This window comes from Ostrea edulis, chromosome 5 (assembly GCF_947568905.1).
Source record: "Ostrea edulis chromosome 5, xbOstEdul1.1, whole genome shotgun sequence".
NCBI lineage: Eukaryota > Metazoa > Mollusca > Bivalvia > Ostreida > Ostreidae > Ostrea > Ostrea edulis.
The window spans coordinates 25,313,434-25,330,316 of NC_079168.1; the positions used below are offsets into that span (position 1 = coordinate 25,313,434).

A 16,883-nucleotide genomic window follows, 5' to 3' on the forward strand; every position below is an offset into this window, starting at 1 on the left:
AACGAACAATGATCAATCTCATAACTCCTACAAGCAATACAAAATAGATAGTTGGGCAAACACGGACCCCTGGACACACCAGAGGTGGGATCAGGTGCCTAGGACTAATTGTTACCTTGTGTGATTGTGCGGACTTGAACAAACACTGTGTTGTTAAAAATGTGGACTTAAACATTGGTTGTTGTCTCAAAGAGAAAGATTAACAATGAACCATTTTGTTTTTATTTTGGAAGAGATATTGTTGAAATAATTAATGAATATAAATATTTAGGATTTATATTTTCATCAGATGGAAGTTTAAGACAAGCAAGTGCTAGCTTTGAGGATAAAGCTAGGTTTATTATTCAATTAAATCTAAAATACCTTTTACAAATGATCTTTCTGTCCAAGTATGGCTTAAAATGTACTAGGCTCTCATATTACCTATTGTTACATATTCATCTGAAATCTGGATTACTGATTTTAAGATTGACATAAATAGCCAAAGTTGCCTTTTAAGAATGTACAAAATACTATTTTGAAAGACATATTAAGTGTTCATAAGAAAGCTTCTAATGTTGCAGTACTTCCGGAATTAGGTGGATATCCTTTACACATTAAGATATATGAATCAATGTTTAAATTTTACTGTAGGTTAAAAGATATGGAATTTGCATCCCAAAATAATAACCCTTTGTTAATTGATGCTTTTAAAGAGGATGAAAAGTTATCTCAGATAAAAATTAGTCCAAGAATGACTAAATCACTGAGTATTATTACAAAGATGATTGGACTTTCCTTTTAGAGATTTCCCATGAAACATTTAGCAATAAATTAAGAAGGTACATGTATTATGAAAATATAATATGTAATCAATTTGATAACATAAAACAAACAAATTGTGGAAAACTTGTATTCTATAGTCAAGTATACAATTATAATTTTAAATTGCAAGAATATTTGAAATGTACATTACCAAAAGCTTACTAAACTAAGACTTATGTCGAAGTGAACATCCCCTCAATATTGAGTTTGGGAGATACTGTACAACTCCAATTCCACGATCTAATAAATTTTGCAAATTCTGCTTGAATGAAGTTGAGGATGAGAAACACTTCCTACTATTTTGTACAAAATACGATCACTTAAGTAATAAATATTCAGAACATTTGGGTGATTTGATTCCATAAAAAGCCTCATGATCCTGAAAATTATACATTTACAAAACAGTTTTGTCAATATTTGAATGAGTGTTTTGATTTAAGGAACACTGAGTTGAGAAATCAGGACAATGGTGGTTAATCTGAAAATGTGTATAATGTTATATATACTAGTATATGATGTTAATTTATGATGTATGCCTCATCATGTTTGGTAATCGTCAATAAAGCATTTGAATTGGAAATAAAGAATGATATTTATAAAATCAAAACATGGGATTACTAAGGATTATCAAACAGTGAGGATGACTAACACTGTAAGAGGCCGATTTTATCATTGCTCTCCCCAACCTGGTCCTCCGTCATGCCGGATGTATCGATTTTCCCTACTCATTCAATCCAAAATTCCTCTGACTCTTACCCACGCTTTTATATTGTGAAATGTGCGGGGGAGAGTGGGAATTCAGCGACACCAGCTGGTGTTGCTGCTTTACCTACCTCTTACAACTTAATTATTTCGCGGATTTATCTTCCAAGACGCGAGGATTCAGTTATTGGATGATTATTCTACAAATAGAACATGATTAATACGATGCTATCGCCGTTAACATGGCTCCCACACCGATAAAACACACTGAACTCTATACGGATCTGCAGATTATAGCATTTATTTGATATCCTTCAAACCTTGTACATAGGTTATGGAAACATTATAGATGTACATGTGTCGTTTTGGAAGTGATCGGACATTCTTCGAAAAATTTACATGTACATGATGTAGTTGAACTTTGTCATTTTTAAGCATGTTACCAACTCCTCTCACAGTTTTCAGACCTTGTACATGTTATTATGCGACATTTTGAAAATGCTTAAGGTTTTTTGTTTTGGGGTTGGGGGTGGGTGGGTTTTTTTTAGTGTTTTTTTTTATGATAGATAACACATTTTGACGCAACCTGGCCATTTATGCTCTTCAATCGATTTTTCATCCGATTGAGTTAAGCATAATTTGCATAAAGGGTGTAACTTTAATTTGTATTCCTACGACAATATCCAAAGATTACTGCATACTAATATAGCTTTTGATTCTACCTTGCGATATTTCAAATAAACCATGGAACAGTATGTATACATGATGTACATAAAACGTAGTTACATATATACAACAACAGGGGTCAAACACGCAAAGAATCAGGAGAATAGGTAAATTTTGAATAAACATACATACATGTAACTTTCGTTGAGATTCAGAATCTTTACAATACATACATGTAAGTTCTCAATTGTTTTTCTTTTGGGGGCAGAACAATGTTAAATATTTTAGAAAATCTCTTCGTAATTTGCGCAATGCGTTACATTCCAAAAAAACTGTATTTAAAAAAGCACGTTTAAATGAATGTTGTTGTTTTGTAGATGTTACTAATAAATATAAGATGTGGTCCATATTGTTTAATGTTGGTATTCGATGCATGGAAACTGCTTCAGGTAATCCATTTTTGTACAACAGCGTCTTCATATTCTTTGAATATTGCATACTGATTAAATGCGAATTCAAAACACCTGATCCATCAGACCGACATGCATATGTCACTGTGATAAAAAAATAATAACGATACAACTGCAATAAATGCGCTCATCATTCTCTGTACATCAAAGACTGCCTGTAGATATAAACGGAATGTATAAATTGGGCGGCTTATCTAGGGAAATCCGTTAATAGAAATTTCACAAGACAACTTAATAGTATTCCAATGTCTGGTTGTCCAGCCTTTCTGTTTCTGTCTCCATCCTACCTTAGCTTAAACGACCTTCATTAACGAATAGATGACACACTTAACAGATCAGCCGCAACTCTCGGCATCCCTTGTGATTCTACGAAATTTCTAGATTCTGTCTTCTCTTTTTTACATTTTGATCATTGTTTCCCTGTGTTGGGTCACTAAATTCTTTCGATTTGAGGAACGATTGTTACATCGATTCGTCAGAATAAATGTGTACGAATTATTTTTGCTCTTAAAAATCACACTACTTGCATCATTTTTGACAATGAATATCTAAATATGAATCACATGTATAATCAATGTGTCTTAATATCTTGTAAACATAAGATGTATTTCCTGAAAATGAATAGAAATCTTAGAAATTACATTTTTCATACCAATTGTTAGGCCCTTCTTAGCATACTGATTTTGACTACGGATTACTCCGTTTTCCTGAGCAAGACAGGACTTACGGTGGGTATGACCGGTTGATAGGGGACGCTTACTCCTCCTAGGCACCTGATCCCATCCCTGGTATGTCAAGGGGTCCGTGTTTGCCCAACTCTCTATTTTGTATTACTTATAGGAGTTATGAGATTGATCACTATTCGTTATTTTCACCTTTCATCTAAAAGGTTTCTTTGAATACGATAAACGACATGAATCTGCAGACCCGTATAGTCAGTGTGTTTCATCGTTTACTGTGTGTTTTCGTTTCACCTGTCATTCATAAAATCTTATCTCAAACTTTGTATTCTGACACATGAAACCTACTTGCACGTAACCTTACGGCAGCATTTGAAAACGCACTAAACCCCTTCTTCAAGCTAGTTTTAAAGAGAGAAAAATGGAAATGAAAGTCATATCCAGAGATCTGAGCCCGGCTTCATCCGACCTCGATAGTGACCAATCGGAGAACGAGAGGGGAAGATGGGGGAGAAAGCTGGACTACATGTTATCCATGATCGGTTACTGTGTTGGTCTAGGCAACATATGGAGGTTTCCCTATCTCTGTATGAGGAATGGTGGCGGTAAGTTGATCACGCTAGTTCCTATTCTGTACTGTATCTGTTTTTTGCGCGATGTATACTGCAAGTTGTTATATTTCTGCTTATTTACCTATTGTGTTTACGATTCACAATTTAAATCAAACAATTAGTATCACATCATATTATGATAATTCCGTAGCTTTGTTGCATACTGTAGAAAGTTTCCAAAATTAATCAGTTCTTTAATATTTGTGACACTGAGTAATTAATCAGTTTGAAAAAAAAACTGGCTTTCATATAATAAAATTTATTAACATATATCTTTTTCTGAAGTCCTCATATGGTAGGGCTCGCGGCGGGTGTGACCGGTCGACAGGGGATGCTGACTCCTCCTAGGCACCTGATCCCACCCCTGGTGTGTCCAGGGGTCCATGTTTGCCCAACTATCTACTTGTATTGCTAAGGAGTTATGAGATTGATCACTGTTCGTTATCATCGCCTTTCATATACTACTCTGAAGTTGAAATAACATATGCTGGAGATCCTCATTGATGATATCTTCATAATCTTTAATGATCAGGTCTTCCAACAGTATGCTGGAATTCCCATGGGCACGAATTGTGTCTCTTTGTTAGCTGATTGTTTTATGTTCTCAAATCTTCTTCTTCAGAAGAATAAATATCTTGTGGCCGTCAACTCGACATTTAAAGATATCGACGACGTTTTATCTATTGACAATACTAATTTTCATTTGTCAATTCGATATATCCTTGTGAACTCGAAATAAAAGACACCACAGGGTCCTTCATATTTACATCGTACTTAGATATGTTATTGAGGATGGGTGTTCATCGCAACCTTATGATTGATTTTAAATCGAGGCAGGCTACTTAAAAACAAATTGATATTACAGGGCTTCAACAGTCTCGTTTAAAGTCAGCATTATGGTCGTTATAATGATCTAAATTCCCAATACAACCTGTCATCGGGCGAAATGCTGTCTGACCTGTTTCATACCGATTGTTGATAGGCTGTTCTTGGAATACTGATTTTGACTACGTATTACTCCGTTTACCTGCTCAAGATATAGGGCTAACAGCGTGTGTGACCGGTCGACAGGGGATGCTTACTCCTCCTAGGCACCTGCTCCCACCTCTCCTGGGTCCGTGTTTGCCCAAGTCTCTAATCTGTATTGCTTATAGGAGTTATGGGATTGGTTACTGTTTGTTATCTTCACCTTTTCATTTAGTCTATGTGATTGCAACGATGATAATTTGTCGATATCGTAGTAAGCAATACATGGCATCAGAGTTAACTAAGCAGTGTAAAGCAAATACAACTAAAAATTCTATAAATGTCACTATGAAATATATATAATTCTTCGACCATGTGATTATTTCATGTAATCAGGTTTTTATCGTCAATTACAGGTGCTTTCCTGATACCTTTCATGCTCTTTCTAATGATTTGTGGTCTACCGTTGTATTTTCTCGAAGTCTCTCTTGGTCAGTTTACAGGGAAAGGATGTTTCCATGTTTGGGAAGCCTGTCCTCTCTTCAAAGGTAAATGAATTCAACAGGCTTGGAATTTCCCTTGTACTTTATGCGCCTTGTTTCATTTTAAAAATGTATATCGTTTTCTTGGTGTGTATGTTGTATATGTTCATAACCAAAAAGTATCCCCAAACAGTTACATACATGTAAGTTGTAAATTTTAAGTAAAATAAGAGCATATTATATATATTGAGGGAGTTAGCAAGATTCCAGTACCCTTCAGCTAGGACTATTTCCCGAGGCGTTTTGCTGAAAGAAGTAGTCCTGGTTGAGGGGCACTGGAATATTTGTAACTCTCTCAAAGACTATGACTTAACCGTTTTATTATACCGATACAAATTAATGTACATAAAACATGTTCGTCTAAATTATCAAACCTTGTCATTAAAGTTGTCGCCATGTTAGATCACTGAATCGGTGTTGCCGTCTGTAATATTAGAAATCACGTCCCACGCATCGCGATTCTGTTGGTTGAAAAACTATGGAGAACATTTTGTTTTGTTTTTCTATATTCCAAAGGAAAATCTAGAGGATTATGGATAGCTGGAATTAGGGATTATCTCAATATTGACTAAGGCTCGACAAAACGGGAATTCGTCTCGTAATGGTAATTTCCAGGGAATTAGCCACATTTAATTTTATATAGTAAAACATCAGTAGAGGTACAATAATATTTTTTGTCGTCATTGTAAATCCCTTTTCCTGTCTATGTAGTTCTGTAAATATATATATACATTTGATCTACTTATCGATGATGTTGATATTGAAGTAACTAATGTTAATTGTAGGGATTGGTGTCGGGATGTTCTGTGTTCATTTTGGTATCACCCTGTATTATAACATAATTAACACCTGGAGGTTTATATTGAAGTAATTGATATTAATTGTAGGGATTGGTGTCGGGATGTTCTGTGTTCTTTTTGTTATCACCCTGTATTATAACATAATTAACACCTGGACGTTGTTCTACATGGGGAGTTCTTTTTTCTCACCCGTCCTTTGGTCAAGATGTGACGAGGAATGGAATACACCACCATGTATCAACGACATGCCCAAATCAACTTCAAACAGCACAAAGTTAAACGTATCTGTTTCATTAACCCAGACTCTCCTGGGATCCAATCACTCCAGTAATACAACAGCTGTTGGTATCTTAAACGGTACTAAAGTTGTTAGCTCAACAAGTGAAGAACAGTTTTGGTTGTAAGTTAAAAAAAACATTTGTAACATATTCCATATTCTGTTAGTTTCTTCACCTATGAAATGTCAAATTTGCAAAATGTGACAATGTTCAACATCCAATTTTGGTTTTTTTAGTTCTTTTTATAGATTCATGTCTAAGAAAAATTGAATTTTAGCAACCACGTCCTTAATCTGTCAGAGGGTCTACATGATGTCGGTTCTTTGAACTGGCGCCTAACACTTTGCTTTCTGATAGCGTGGATTGTGATTTGCCTTTGTTTAATCAAAGGAGTAAAATCTCTTGGAAAGGTAATTATTGTTTTTTTATGCCCCGCTATGAATATTGCCGGGGCATATAGTGCTATGTCCATCTCTCGGTCTTCCGTCACACTTTGAGTTTAGCTCAGTTTCAAAGAAACTATACAAAATATTTTTATCGCAAACCTTATATACCGATACATATTGGTGACATCCATCCAACTGCATCAATAGTTTACAAAATCTGACAATTATAAAGTCACGTACACACACTCACTAATGTATGGGTAGGCAGTTATAATATTTCTAATTCTTAATGCATATAGTACACCTCAATGGTGATTTTCAACAGATATTGGTATACATCAAGGTAGTGACAGGGGGTGTTTACTCTTCCTTGGCACCTGATCCTACTTCTGATATGTCCGGGGGTCCGTGTTTGCCCTTCTCTTTATTTGTATTCTTTATAGGAGTTATGAGATTGATCCCTGTTCGATATCTTCGCCTTTCATGAATGTTTGGGAAAACATTCTCAAATAAAATGATCATATTTCATATTAGTAGCATATGATTCTATGGTCGTTATAACGATCTAGTTTGCCAATACAACCTGTCATTTGGGTCAAATGCTGTTCTGTACACACTTAATTTGACTATGGATTGCTCCATTTACATAATCAAGATGTAGGGCTCACGGGGTGTGTTTTAACTTATAGAAGTTGTGAGATTGTTCATTGTTCTTTATCTTCACCTTTTCACAACAAAATCGACCTCACGAGAGAAGATTCTGCCGGTTAATCGCGAATATCAATCACTTAAGTATACAAATTTACATTTTGATCAGAATGTTGCAGTATCTAAATTGTGCTGAAGTATGATTTATGTACGTAGTTATTAAATCAGATATAATCATAATTTGAAATGCACCTGTATACAGGTAGTCTACGTAACGGCTACGCTGCCGTATCTCCTGCTGACAGTGATTCTCATTAAAGGATTGACATTGCATGGTTCAATTGATGGCATCCTTTTCTACATACGTCCAGACTTCAACAAACTTGCCAATGTCCAGGTATTATCAATGTTAAAGGAATAAGTGCTGCGCACATGCGCATCAATTCTAAATTCTTCAAGTATGCAACATAGTCAGATTCAATATTGTTCTGAAAAGGCAGTGTTGAGTTACCTATAAACAATGTATTTATATTAGATAAAATATTAATATAATACAAAGGCAGCATTGAGTACCTATAAACAACATATTCATATACAGTAAAATATTAATATAACAGAAGAATGCTCTTTGTATGTCATGGTTTCCTATAACAGTAATCGGTATCGCTATCTTTCTACAGGTGTGGTTTGAGGCAGGTTTACAGGTGCTCACTATCTTTCTACAGGTGTGGTTGGAGGCAGGTTTTCAGGTGTTTTACTCACTAGGACCAATTAATCAGTATCGCCATCTTTCTACAGGTGTGCTTGGAGGCAGGTTTACAGCTGTTTTACTCACTAGGACCAATTAATCAGTATCGCTATCTTTCAACAGGTGTGGTTGGAGGCAGGTTTACAGGTGTTTTACTCACTGGGACCAATTAATCAGTATCGCTATCTTTCAACAGGTGTGGTTGGAGGCAGGTTTACAGGTGTTTTACTCACTGGGACCAATTAATCAGTATCGCTATCTTTCAACAGGTGTGGTTGGAGGCAGGTTTACAGGTGTTTTACTCACTGGGACCAATTAATCAGTATCGCTATCTTTCAACAGGTGTGGTTGGAGGCAGGTTTACAGCTGTTTTACTCACTAGGACCAATTAATCAGTATCGCTATCTTTCAACAGGTGTGGTTGGAGGCAGGTTTACAGGTGTTTTACTCACTGGGACCAGGATGGGGACCCCTCATTACAATGGCCAGCTACAACAAATTTAACAACGATTGCTACAGGTGCTTGATGTTGGTATAACTTGTAATTATCTTTTCCCCATTATCATTTAAATGTTTTAATGTAATCATATCAATAATTCCTTCTCAGGGACTCCATAACGTTAACACTGATAAGCGAAGGAACGAGTATTTTTGGAGGATTTGCGATATTCACGATTATTGGGTACATGGCCCACATAGCAGGAAAACCCGTAGAAGACGTAGTGCAGGCGGGTGAGTATGAATGGTGAAGATAACGAACAGTGATTAATCTGATAACTCCTATAAAAGTGAAGATAACGAACAGTGATTAATCTCAAAACTCCTATAAATGTGAAGATAACGAACAGTGATTAATATCAAAACTCCTATAAAGAATACAACATAGAGAGTTGGGCTTGGATTTACCAAAGGTGAGATCAGATGGCTAAGAGGAGTAAGCATCCCCTGTCGACCGGTCACACCCACCGTGAGCCCTACATGTATATCTTGATCAGGTAAACAAAGCAATCCGTAGTCAAAATCAGCCTGCCAAGAACATATCACCAACCAAAGTAGAGGAATAATTTATTACTTTATTAATAATAATATCAGATATAATTTTAGAAATAGTAAATGTCATACAAGTAGAAGCATGTAAAATAGTTTTTCGCATGAATCTTTGAAATATATTCACCTATTGTTAGTTACATGTGTAAGAAATGCATTCCTCTATTGTTAGTTACACGTGTAAGAAATGTATTCACCTATTGTTATTTACATATGTAAGAACTGTATTCCTCTATTGTTAGTTACACGTGTAAGAAATATATTAACCTATTGTTAGTTACACGTGTAAGAAATGTAATTACCTATTGTTAGTTACATGTGTAAGAAATATATTAACCTATTGTTAGTTACATGTGTAAGAAATGTATTCATATATTGTTAGTTACATGTGTAAGAAATGTATTCATCTATTGTTAGTTACATGTGTAAGAAATATATTAACCTATTGTTAGTTACATGTGTAAGAAATATATTAACCTATTGTTAGTTACATGTGTAAGAAATGTATTCATATATTGTTAGTTACATGTGTAAGAAATGTATTCACCTATTGTTAGTTACAGGTGTAAGATATGCGGTAATGTCCTTCAGTTTCCAAATCTTGTCTTTTGATTAATACATTTAAAAAATCATAAAGAATTCTTTTGCACAAAAAATATTCATATCTATAGTAATTAGTCATCCAAAATATTTACCTTCAATGTGACATTTAGATATATCGACGACTTTCTATTTATTAACAATGATTTTCATTCATACATGTATGTTGATTCCATATATACCTGTGAACTAAAAATAAAAGACACCACAGAGTCGCCCACTTCTGCTTCATACTTAGATATTTTATTACAAATAGATATTAACGGCAAACTAAGAACTCAACTTTATAACAAACGGGATTATCTCAGCTTCTTCATTGTCAACTTCCAATATTTATGTAGCGATATTCCATCATCACTTGTGTATGGTTTTTATATCTCTCAAATGATTCGATACGCAAGAGGTTGTTCTGCGTATGATCACTTTTTAAATCGAGGCAGGCTATTGACAAACAAGCTGATGGTGCAGGGGTTTCAACGGTCTCGTTTAAAGTCAGCATTTCACAAATTCTATGGTAGTTATAATAACAATATAATTTGCCAATACAATCTATCATTGGGTCAAATGCTGTTTGACTTGTTTCATACCGATTGTTAGGCCGTTCTTGGCACACTGATTTTGACTACGGATTAGTCCGTTTACCTCATCAAGATATAGGGCTCACAACGAGGGTGAATAGCTTAGTCCTCCTAGACACCTGTTCCCACCTCTGGTATATCCAGGGGTCCGTGTTTGTCCAACTTTCTATCTTGTAATGCTTATAGTAGTTCTTCACCTTTCACAAAACATATTAATTAAATCGGAAGGGATGTTGAATTGGGCTTGGCGTTTCTATTTTCCAATTCCCATATATTCAAGTCTGATCTTTTATCATAGTTTTACCTTATTGGAATCAGCGTCTTATAGATGTTTATATTGTAGCATCCAGTGGCAGTTGATTTTCCTGATATTTGATTACGCGTTTGTCTTACAATGGAACGTATAACACATGATCAAACGGCCTTGAAATAATCAGAGTGTTCTATAAATAATTGTAAGAGCAAATTCTCATAAATTGTAACTTTCAGCAGATATGCTTCTATTCTCGCTGAATTTGAATGTTTTCCACGCCAGGTCCTGGGCTAGCTTTCCTCGTGTACCCGGAGGCTCTTTCACTACTTCCGTTTCCAAACCTTTGGGCAGTTGTGTTTTTTGTAATGTTATTCACCGTTGGATTAGACAGCCAGGTATAAAAACAAGCATAGTTAACATGTAAATGTAAAGAGCGAATACATTATCAAAGATGAATGGATATATGAAAGTTGATTGATTGATTGTTGTTTAACGTCCCTCTCGAGAATCGTTCACGCATATGGAGACGTCATCATTGCCGGTGAAATGCTGTCTATGCTCGGTGCTTATAGGACATATCTCATGCTTTCAAAGAATACAAAATCGTATGCATTTAGTGTCTTCCTTATGATTATAGAAATTAATTCTAATAGATCGTTCGCCGAAATAATGCGATAATTAACCACAATACTGAATTAAATCTAAGCCCCGATTTAAAAAAGCCGAGTTAATTAGTTAGGTACTCACGTGGTACAGTGACGTTATATGTGACCTTCGTCGATCAACTTGTTGTGAAAGAAGTGTTAGATATATTTTTTAAAAAAGAAAACTCGGGTTTTAGGGGTTTAATTTATTTACCATGGATAACATTTATTTCTATGTTGACAAACTTCCCGATTCTTCTATGTTTTAGCCACCAGCGCATACAAATAGCGACCCAAAATGCGAGGAAAACGAGTATGAAATCTGCAATTGCGAGTAAATAAACGTTTACTGTCTAAACACTATTTGGTAATGTTATTCCTTTAAACATCTGTAATTAGCGTTGTATTTTTTTAAATAAACAGTGCAATTATTATTATTTTTATTTTCGGATTAGATAAATTATGACACTATGTATCATTGACAACTAGGCCCAGGCCTAGGCTGTCACGGGTGCAGCTCGAAAATTTTTTTAATAAAATGATCAAATGTATAGTGGAAATCACAATACTTTATTCTAATCAAGCAATTTTATTTATCATTATTTTTTTAATGTACACGTTGTTAGGAAGTGGGAGCGCAGCGTACTGCACATATTGTTGTTACGTACGCGTTTATTAAAAAACAATGAAAGCATTATAATTCAATTCAAAGTTAGGATATACAATATTTTATTATTCATGATTGAAAGTTCAATTATTTTTTATCTTTGATTTTCTTTTAAATCTACCAGTTGGTAGAAACTGAGAGCACAAGTTATGCCTATATATTATTACAAGGTGAAGGTCAGTTGGTGCGAGTGTGTATTGAATTTGAAGAGCAGAACGGAATGCATATGCTGTAGGCCTACATGTAACAGTGCTTAGCGTTGATAAAACCATTTTCTTACAGTTTACCTACGTCTTTGTCCAAATGCTTTTTTTTTAAAAATTCAGGGACAAATTGTCTACTTTTTTTTTTACGGCAAAGTCGTTGTGCCGACAAAAGATATTCACGCGATTGCATGCGCGGATCAAAGATCTAATTTTAATTAGATTGTCTAAACCCTTTCTACTGACAGCTAGTAGACCCTTAAACGGCACAAAACACCCTAATGCAGTGTTATTTACAAGCCGTTAATGTGATAATTGGGTTTTTGTCAATTAAATCTAATCTGTTTATGAAATGGCTAACAACTGTTTTCAAACCTTCTCGCGCGAGGTCGCCTATGACGTCACAGATAATGGCGGCTAAAATATCGAAGAAAATATGCATATCTCAAGATTCGAATTTCATCGCTTTCAAACTCGAAAACTACGCAAACTGTTTCATTTAAAACACGTGCAAATTAGTTTTAGGCATGAAATGAATTAATTTTGCTGAAAAAATTAAGTTTAGAAACATGCGATGTGTCCTTTAAGGTCACTGAGCAGGGAGGGAGCTTTATCGTGCAACACCTGCTGTGACACGGGACCTTGGTTTTTACAGTCTCAGTCGAAGGAACGCCCCATTTAGTCGCCTCTTTCGACAGGCAAGAGGTACTGAGAAGCTGTTGTAACCCGGATATATGAAAGGGTACGGTAAAACTCAGCATGTATTGTACAGTACTTCTTGTGGGGCATAAACTATTAAAATGCAGGTACATGGAACAAACAAGTTACTAGGATCCTGCTTCTCATAAGCCACGGGCCCTCTGAACTTTTACTAATCGTAGTTGTCTACTTTTTTCAGTTTGCCACACTGGAGGCATGCATGACAGCTGTCAGTGACATTTTCCCGCGCCTTCGACGTCACAAAGCCCTTCTGTCAATAGTGTCATGTTGCTTCTTCTTCCTGGTGGGATTGTTGTTGTGCACAAGTGTAAGGTTCACATTGACATAGACAGTTGATAGTGATTATTGAATCATGTTAGAGTGACATTAGTACAATTGTACTATAACAATTTTTATCATTTAAAAACTTGTTTTAATGTTTATCAAAGAGAAACGTTCTTTAAATCTTTCAGGCTGGTCTGTATATATTCTATTTCGTACAGTACATTGTAAAGCCCCGTTTCTTTCAGGCTGGTCTGTACATATTCCAGCTTCTAGACTGGTACATTGCAGCGTTCGCTGTCCCTCTGTTTGGCGTGCTCGAGTGCATCATTTTTGGTTGGATTTATGGTAGAAATCTTTCTTTTCATCCACTGTCTTTAAAATGTAATTCGTGATGGTTTGTTTTCCTTTGCGATATCTAAAGTTTGCGGCTTGGGAAAACCATATCTTTAAGTTAGTGACCTACTTTAGAAATGTTTCAACATTATGTAGTTCTGGAGATTATAATTTCATTATTAACGATTTAGAATATCATAAAATCATAGACACTGATTGACAACATGATCACAGAATCTTTGAATTGAGAGGCGCACACATACACCTTATTACTGTAAGCATTTGTTATGTGATTCAATACAAAGGTGTTTTCACTGGATTGCAATAGTACACTGCTACACTGCATTGTAGGGGCGGAAAACATGTCACGTGACATAAAGACAATGATTGGGAGGAGTGTGCCTGTTTACATGAGGATACACTGGTGTATCATTACGCCTTTATCATTAATGGTGAGACTAAATACATGTAGTTCTAACATCAAAACAACAGAATATTGATTGATATGTCATATATGCACAATTAATAAAGTGTTATAGGTATAACAGTTTCTGTAACATACAATGTAATTGTTTCAGATCAGAAATTGAGGTTACCACTTTAGTGAACATTTTAAAAAAATATATATCTTGCCTAAAAAGCAACCACTGGCCAGATATGACACCAAGCCGGGGAATCTCCACCTCTTTAAACATTTAATCTACATTTAGCTACATGTAAGAAACAAAATTAAAGATAGTAGAATGCTTACAATTTATCTCACCCGTAAGAAAAATAACACGTAAAGTGGGTAAGTCATGACCATATCAAAACACACTTTCAAAAATCTTAAATATCTTTTTTTTCCTTTTTCAGGTGCTCTTAATATTTTCGATGTACACATATCGCCCACCAATGGTTGGTTCGTATACATATCCTGCATATGCCCGAGTCTTCGGCTGGATTATTGCCTTACTACCCCTCGTGCCTATACCCGTCTGCGCATATCGAGTACTTAGTAGATGTCATGGCGAGACTTTGTATCAGGTAATTTTAGTAAATTTACGTACTGATTGGATGAGTTTCATTTTCAAAAAGGTCTTTCCCTTCAAATATATTCCTTTAGTCTAAGTATATGATTTATACATGACAAATCTTAAAGCCTTTAAGTCTAAAGATATATTATGCCCACATCAAGTGGTAAAGTCTTAATGCAAAGTTATTTCTCAGGTGTCATGTTTGTCAATCGTTGATATTAAATTTTGTCATTAAGGACTTTGCATGACACTCTTAATTTCAGAAATTCCGTGAATCTTTGAAACCTTCAGAGGACTGGAGACCAGTATCAACATCAGAATCAGAGAAAAATAAAGGGGAAGGCAGATTTTCACCTCCAGACATGAAATCTGCCATTCTGAGAAACATTTTGGGAAGGGAATCATAGAGGTGTTCTGGTGCTAATTATCGCCTACAAATTATATAATATACATGTAAACATATATAACGCAATTATTGTAGTGTCGTATTTTACAAACAGGGAATCATTCCATTTCTTTATAGGATTATGATGAAAGGTGAAGGTAACGAACAGTGATTAATCTCAACTCCCATAAGCAATAAAAAAAAAAGAGTTGGGTACCCTGGACATACCAGAGGTGGGATCAGGTACCTAGGTGGAGTGAGCATTCCCTTTGACCGATCACATTAGCCGTGAACCCTATATCTTGATCAAGTATACGTTTATAATTCCAATTTGTTCCCTGTATTATCAATTTCAAAAATTTGAATAGTTTCCCCGCACTATGTTACTAGTTTTCAGGCGCGTATGTACACATAGCGTTTTTGGATTAATTGATGCGTAAATTCTGATTTTGCTTTATGTTTGTCCAATCAAAACGATTGTAATAAATAACATTGGAATTATTCTCGATTAAACACGTAATTTTCGCGCTATAACTCGAAACTATTGCGAATAAATGAACAATTTTCGTGTTATAGCGAATAAACGAGTAATTATTGCTCTATAACGCGAAACTTTTTCCAATATGTACATAACTATTGCGCTATATAACGCGAAAGTTACGCGTTCTCATGCGAAACACAAACGCGAAACATTGGCATAAACCCCAATTCATCGATTACTATTACCTATTGTGCTACTTCAGCACGAAATAATTTGTCAATTACTATGACGAAGAATAATGCTAGACTTGTTCATCTGCACATTGTGCGTTTTAACAAGTATATCTCATGATATAATTTGACTGCTTGATGAACGCAGATTATCTTATCAACTGATTGCGTTGACTTTAATTTTGAAAAATACTTTATGTTATCTATTATCCCAGAGGAGAGGTCGTTCTCAGATAACATTGTTGTAAAATCTAAACAATTAAATGTGTTGTAACCAAACAAACGTATATCAAATGTCAAAGTTATAAACCGGTACGACTGTCACCGTGAGAAAAGTATGGATTCATTTGTTATCGGATGAAAAGGACTTGCTTGTACAATCACTAATTGCTATCTAGAGACAGACTTACGAATTTTCCAGATAAGACATTAATTCGAAACAAATGTAGATTAAGCATCATTTACTAAATAATATAACGTAAATTTAGATATTTTGTGGTAGATTATCAAGAAATCCAATAGCACTGTACAATGCTGTGATATTTTAAGGCTTGGTCTCAATTAATAAAATATATACTTCCTTATTAAAAAAGTTTTAATACAATCATTGGTATTAATCAAGTAAAGCATGAATTCTACTTAGCAACCAATAAAACTTCAATAGCATATTTGCCAAGCATACTGAAATAAGCTTGTGTAAAATGTAGGCGTATTAGCATGTGCACATACCGGTAGTTCTAAAAATTAAGGTTACTTCACAATGCATGGAAGGCGCAGTCTTCATTCATTGCGCTAATCATCTGTGGGGATCCTGGTTAGAATAGGTCCTCAGTTTCCTTTGCTTGTCGTAGGAGCCGACTAAATGGGGCGATCCTTCGGATGAGACTGCAAAAATTGACGCCCCGTGTCACAGCAGGTGCGACATGAGAAAGATCTCTCCCTGTTCAAAGGCTGTATAAGCGCTGATCATAGGTCTAAAGTTTGCAGCCCTTCACCGGCAAGGGTGACATCTCTATATGAGTGAAATATTCTCGAGCGGGACATTAAACAATATACCATCAATCAATCATTGTACTAATCACGGGTTCCTTTATTGCATAACTAATACATACAAGTGTATATACTATGATATTTCGCTTTATAACGCGAGAGTTCCGCGTT

General features: G+C 35.3%; 1 protein-coding gene across 1 annotated transcript; it reads left to right on the forward strand.

Moving 5' to 3' along the window:
• The first annotated feature begins 2,040 nt into the window (after nucleotides 1–2,040).
• LOC125651249 (sodium-dependent proline transporter-like) lies at nucleotides 2,041–15,098 on the forward strand. Its single transcript, XM_048879828.2, has 13 exons — nucleotides 2,041–3,927; nucleotides 5,316–5,447; nucleotides 6,329–6,641; nucleotides 6,797–6,929; nucleotides 7,816–7,950; nucleotides 8,717–8,820; nucleotides 8,909–9,033; nucleotides 11,062–11,174; nucleotides 13,192–13,320; nucleotides 13,523–13,622; nucleotides 13,962–14,062; nucleotides 14,466–14,636; nucleotides 14,890–15,098. Exons 1-13 carry the CDS (start codon nucleotides 3,744–3,746, stop codon nucleotides 15,031–15,033), a joined length of 1,884 nt encoding a protein of 627 aa, XP_048735785.2. The 5' UTR covers nucleotides 2,041–3,743; the 3' UTR covers nucleotides 15,034–15,098.
• The last annotated feature ends 1,785 nt before the right edge of the window (nucleotides 15,099–16,883 follow it).

Bases quoted from the DNA above. Each gene is read 5' to 3' on its own strand.
- LOC125651249 (XM_048879828.2), top strand. From the start codon at position 3,744: ATGGAAATGAAAGTCATATCCAGAGATCTGAGCCCGGCTTCATCCGAC. The intron at 8,821-8,908 runs GTGCTTGATGTT...ATTCCTTCTCAG, and splicing joins TTTAACAACGATTGCTACAG to GGACTCCATAACGTTAACAC. The intron at 14,637-14,889 runs GTAATTTTAGTA...TCTTAATTTCAG, and splicing joins ATGGCGAGACTTTGTATCAG to AAATTCCGTGAATCTTTGAA.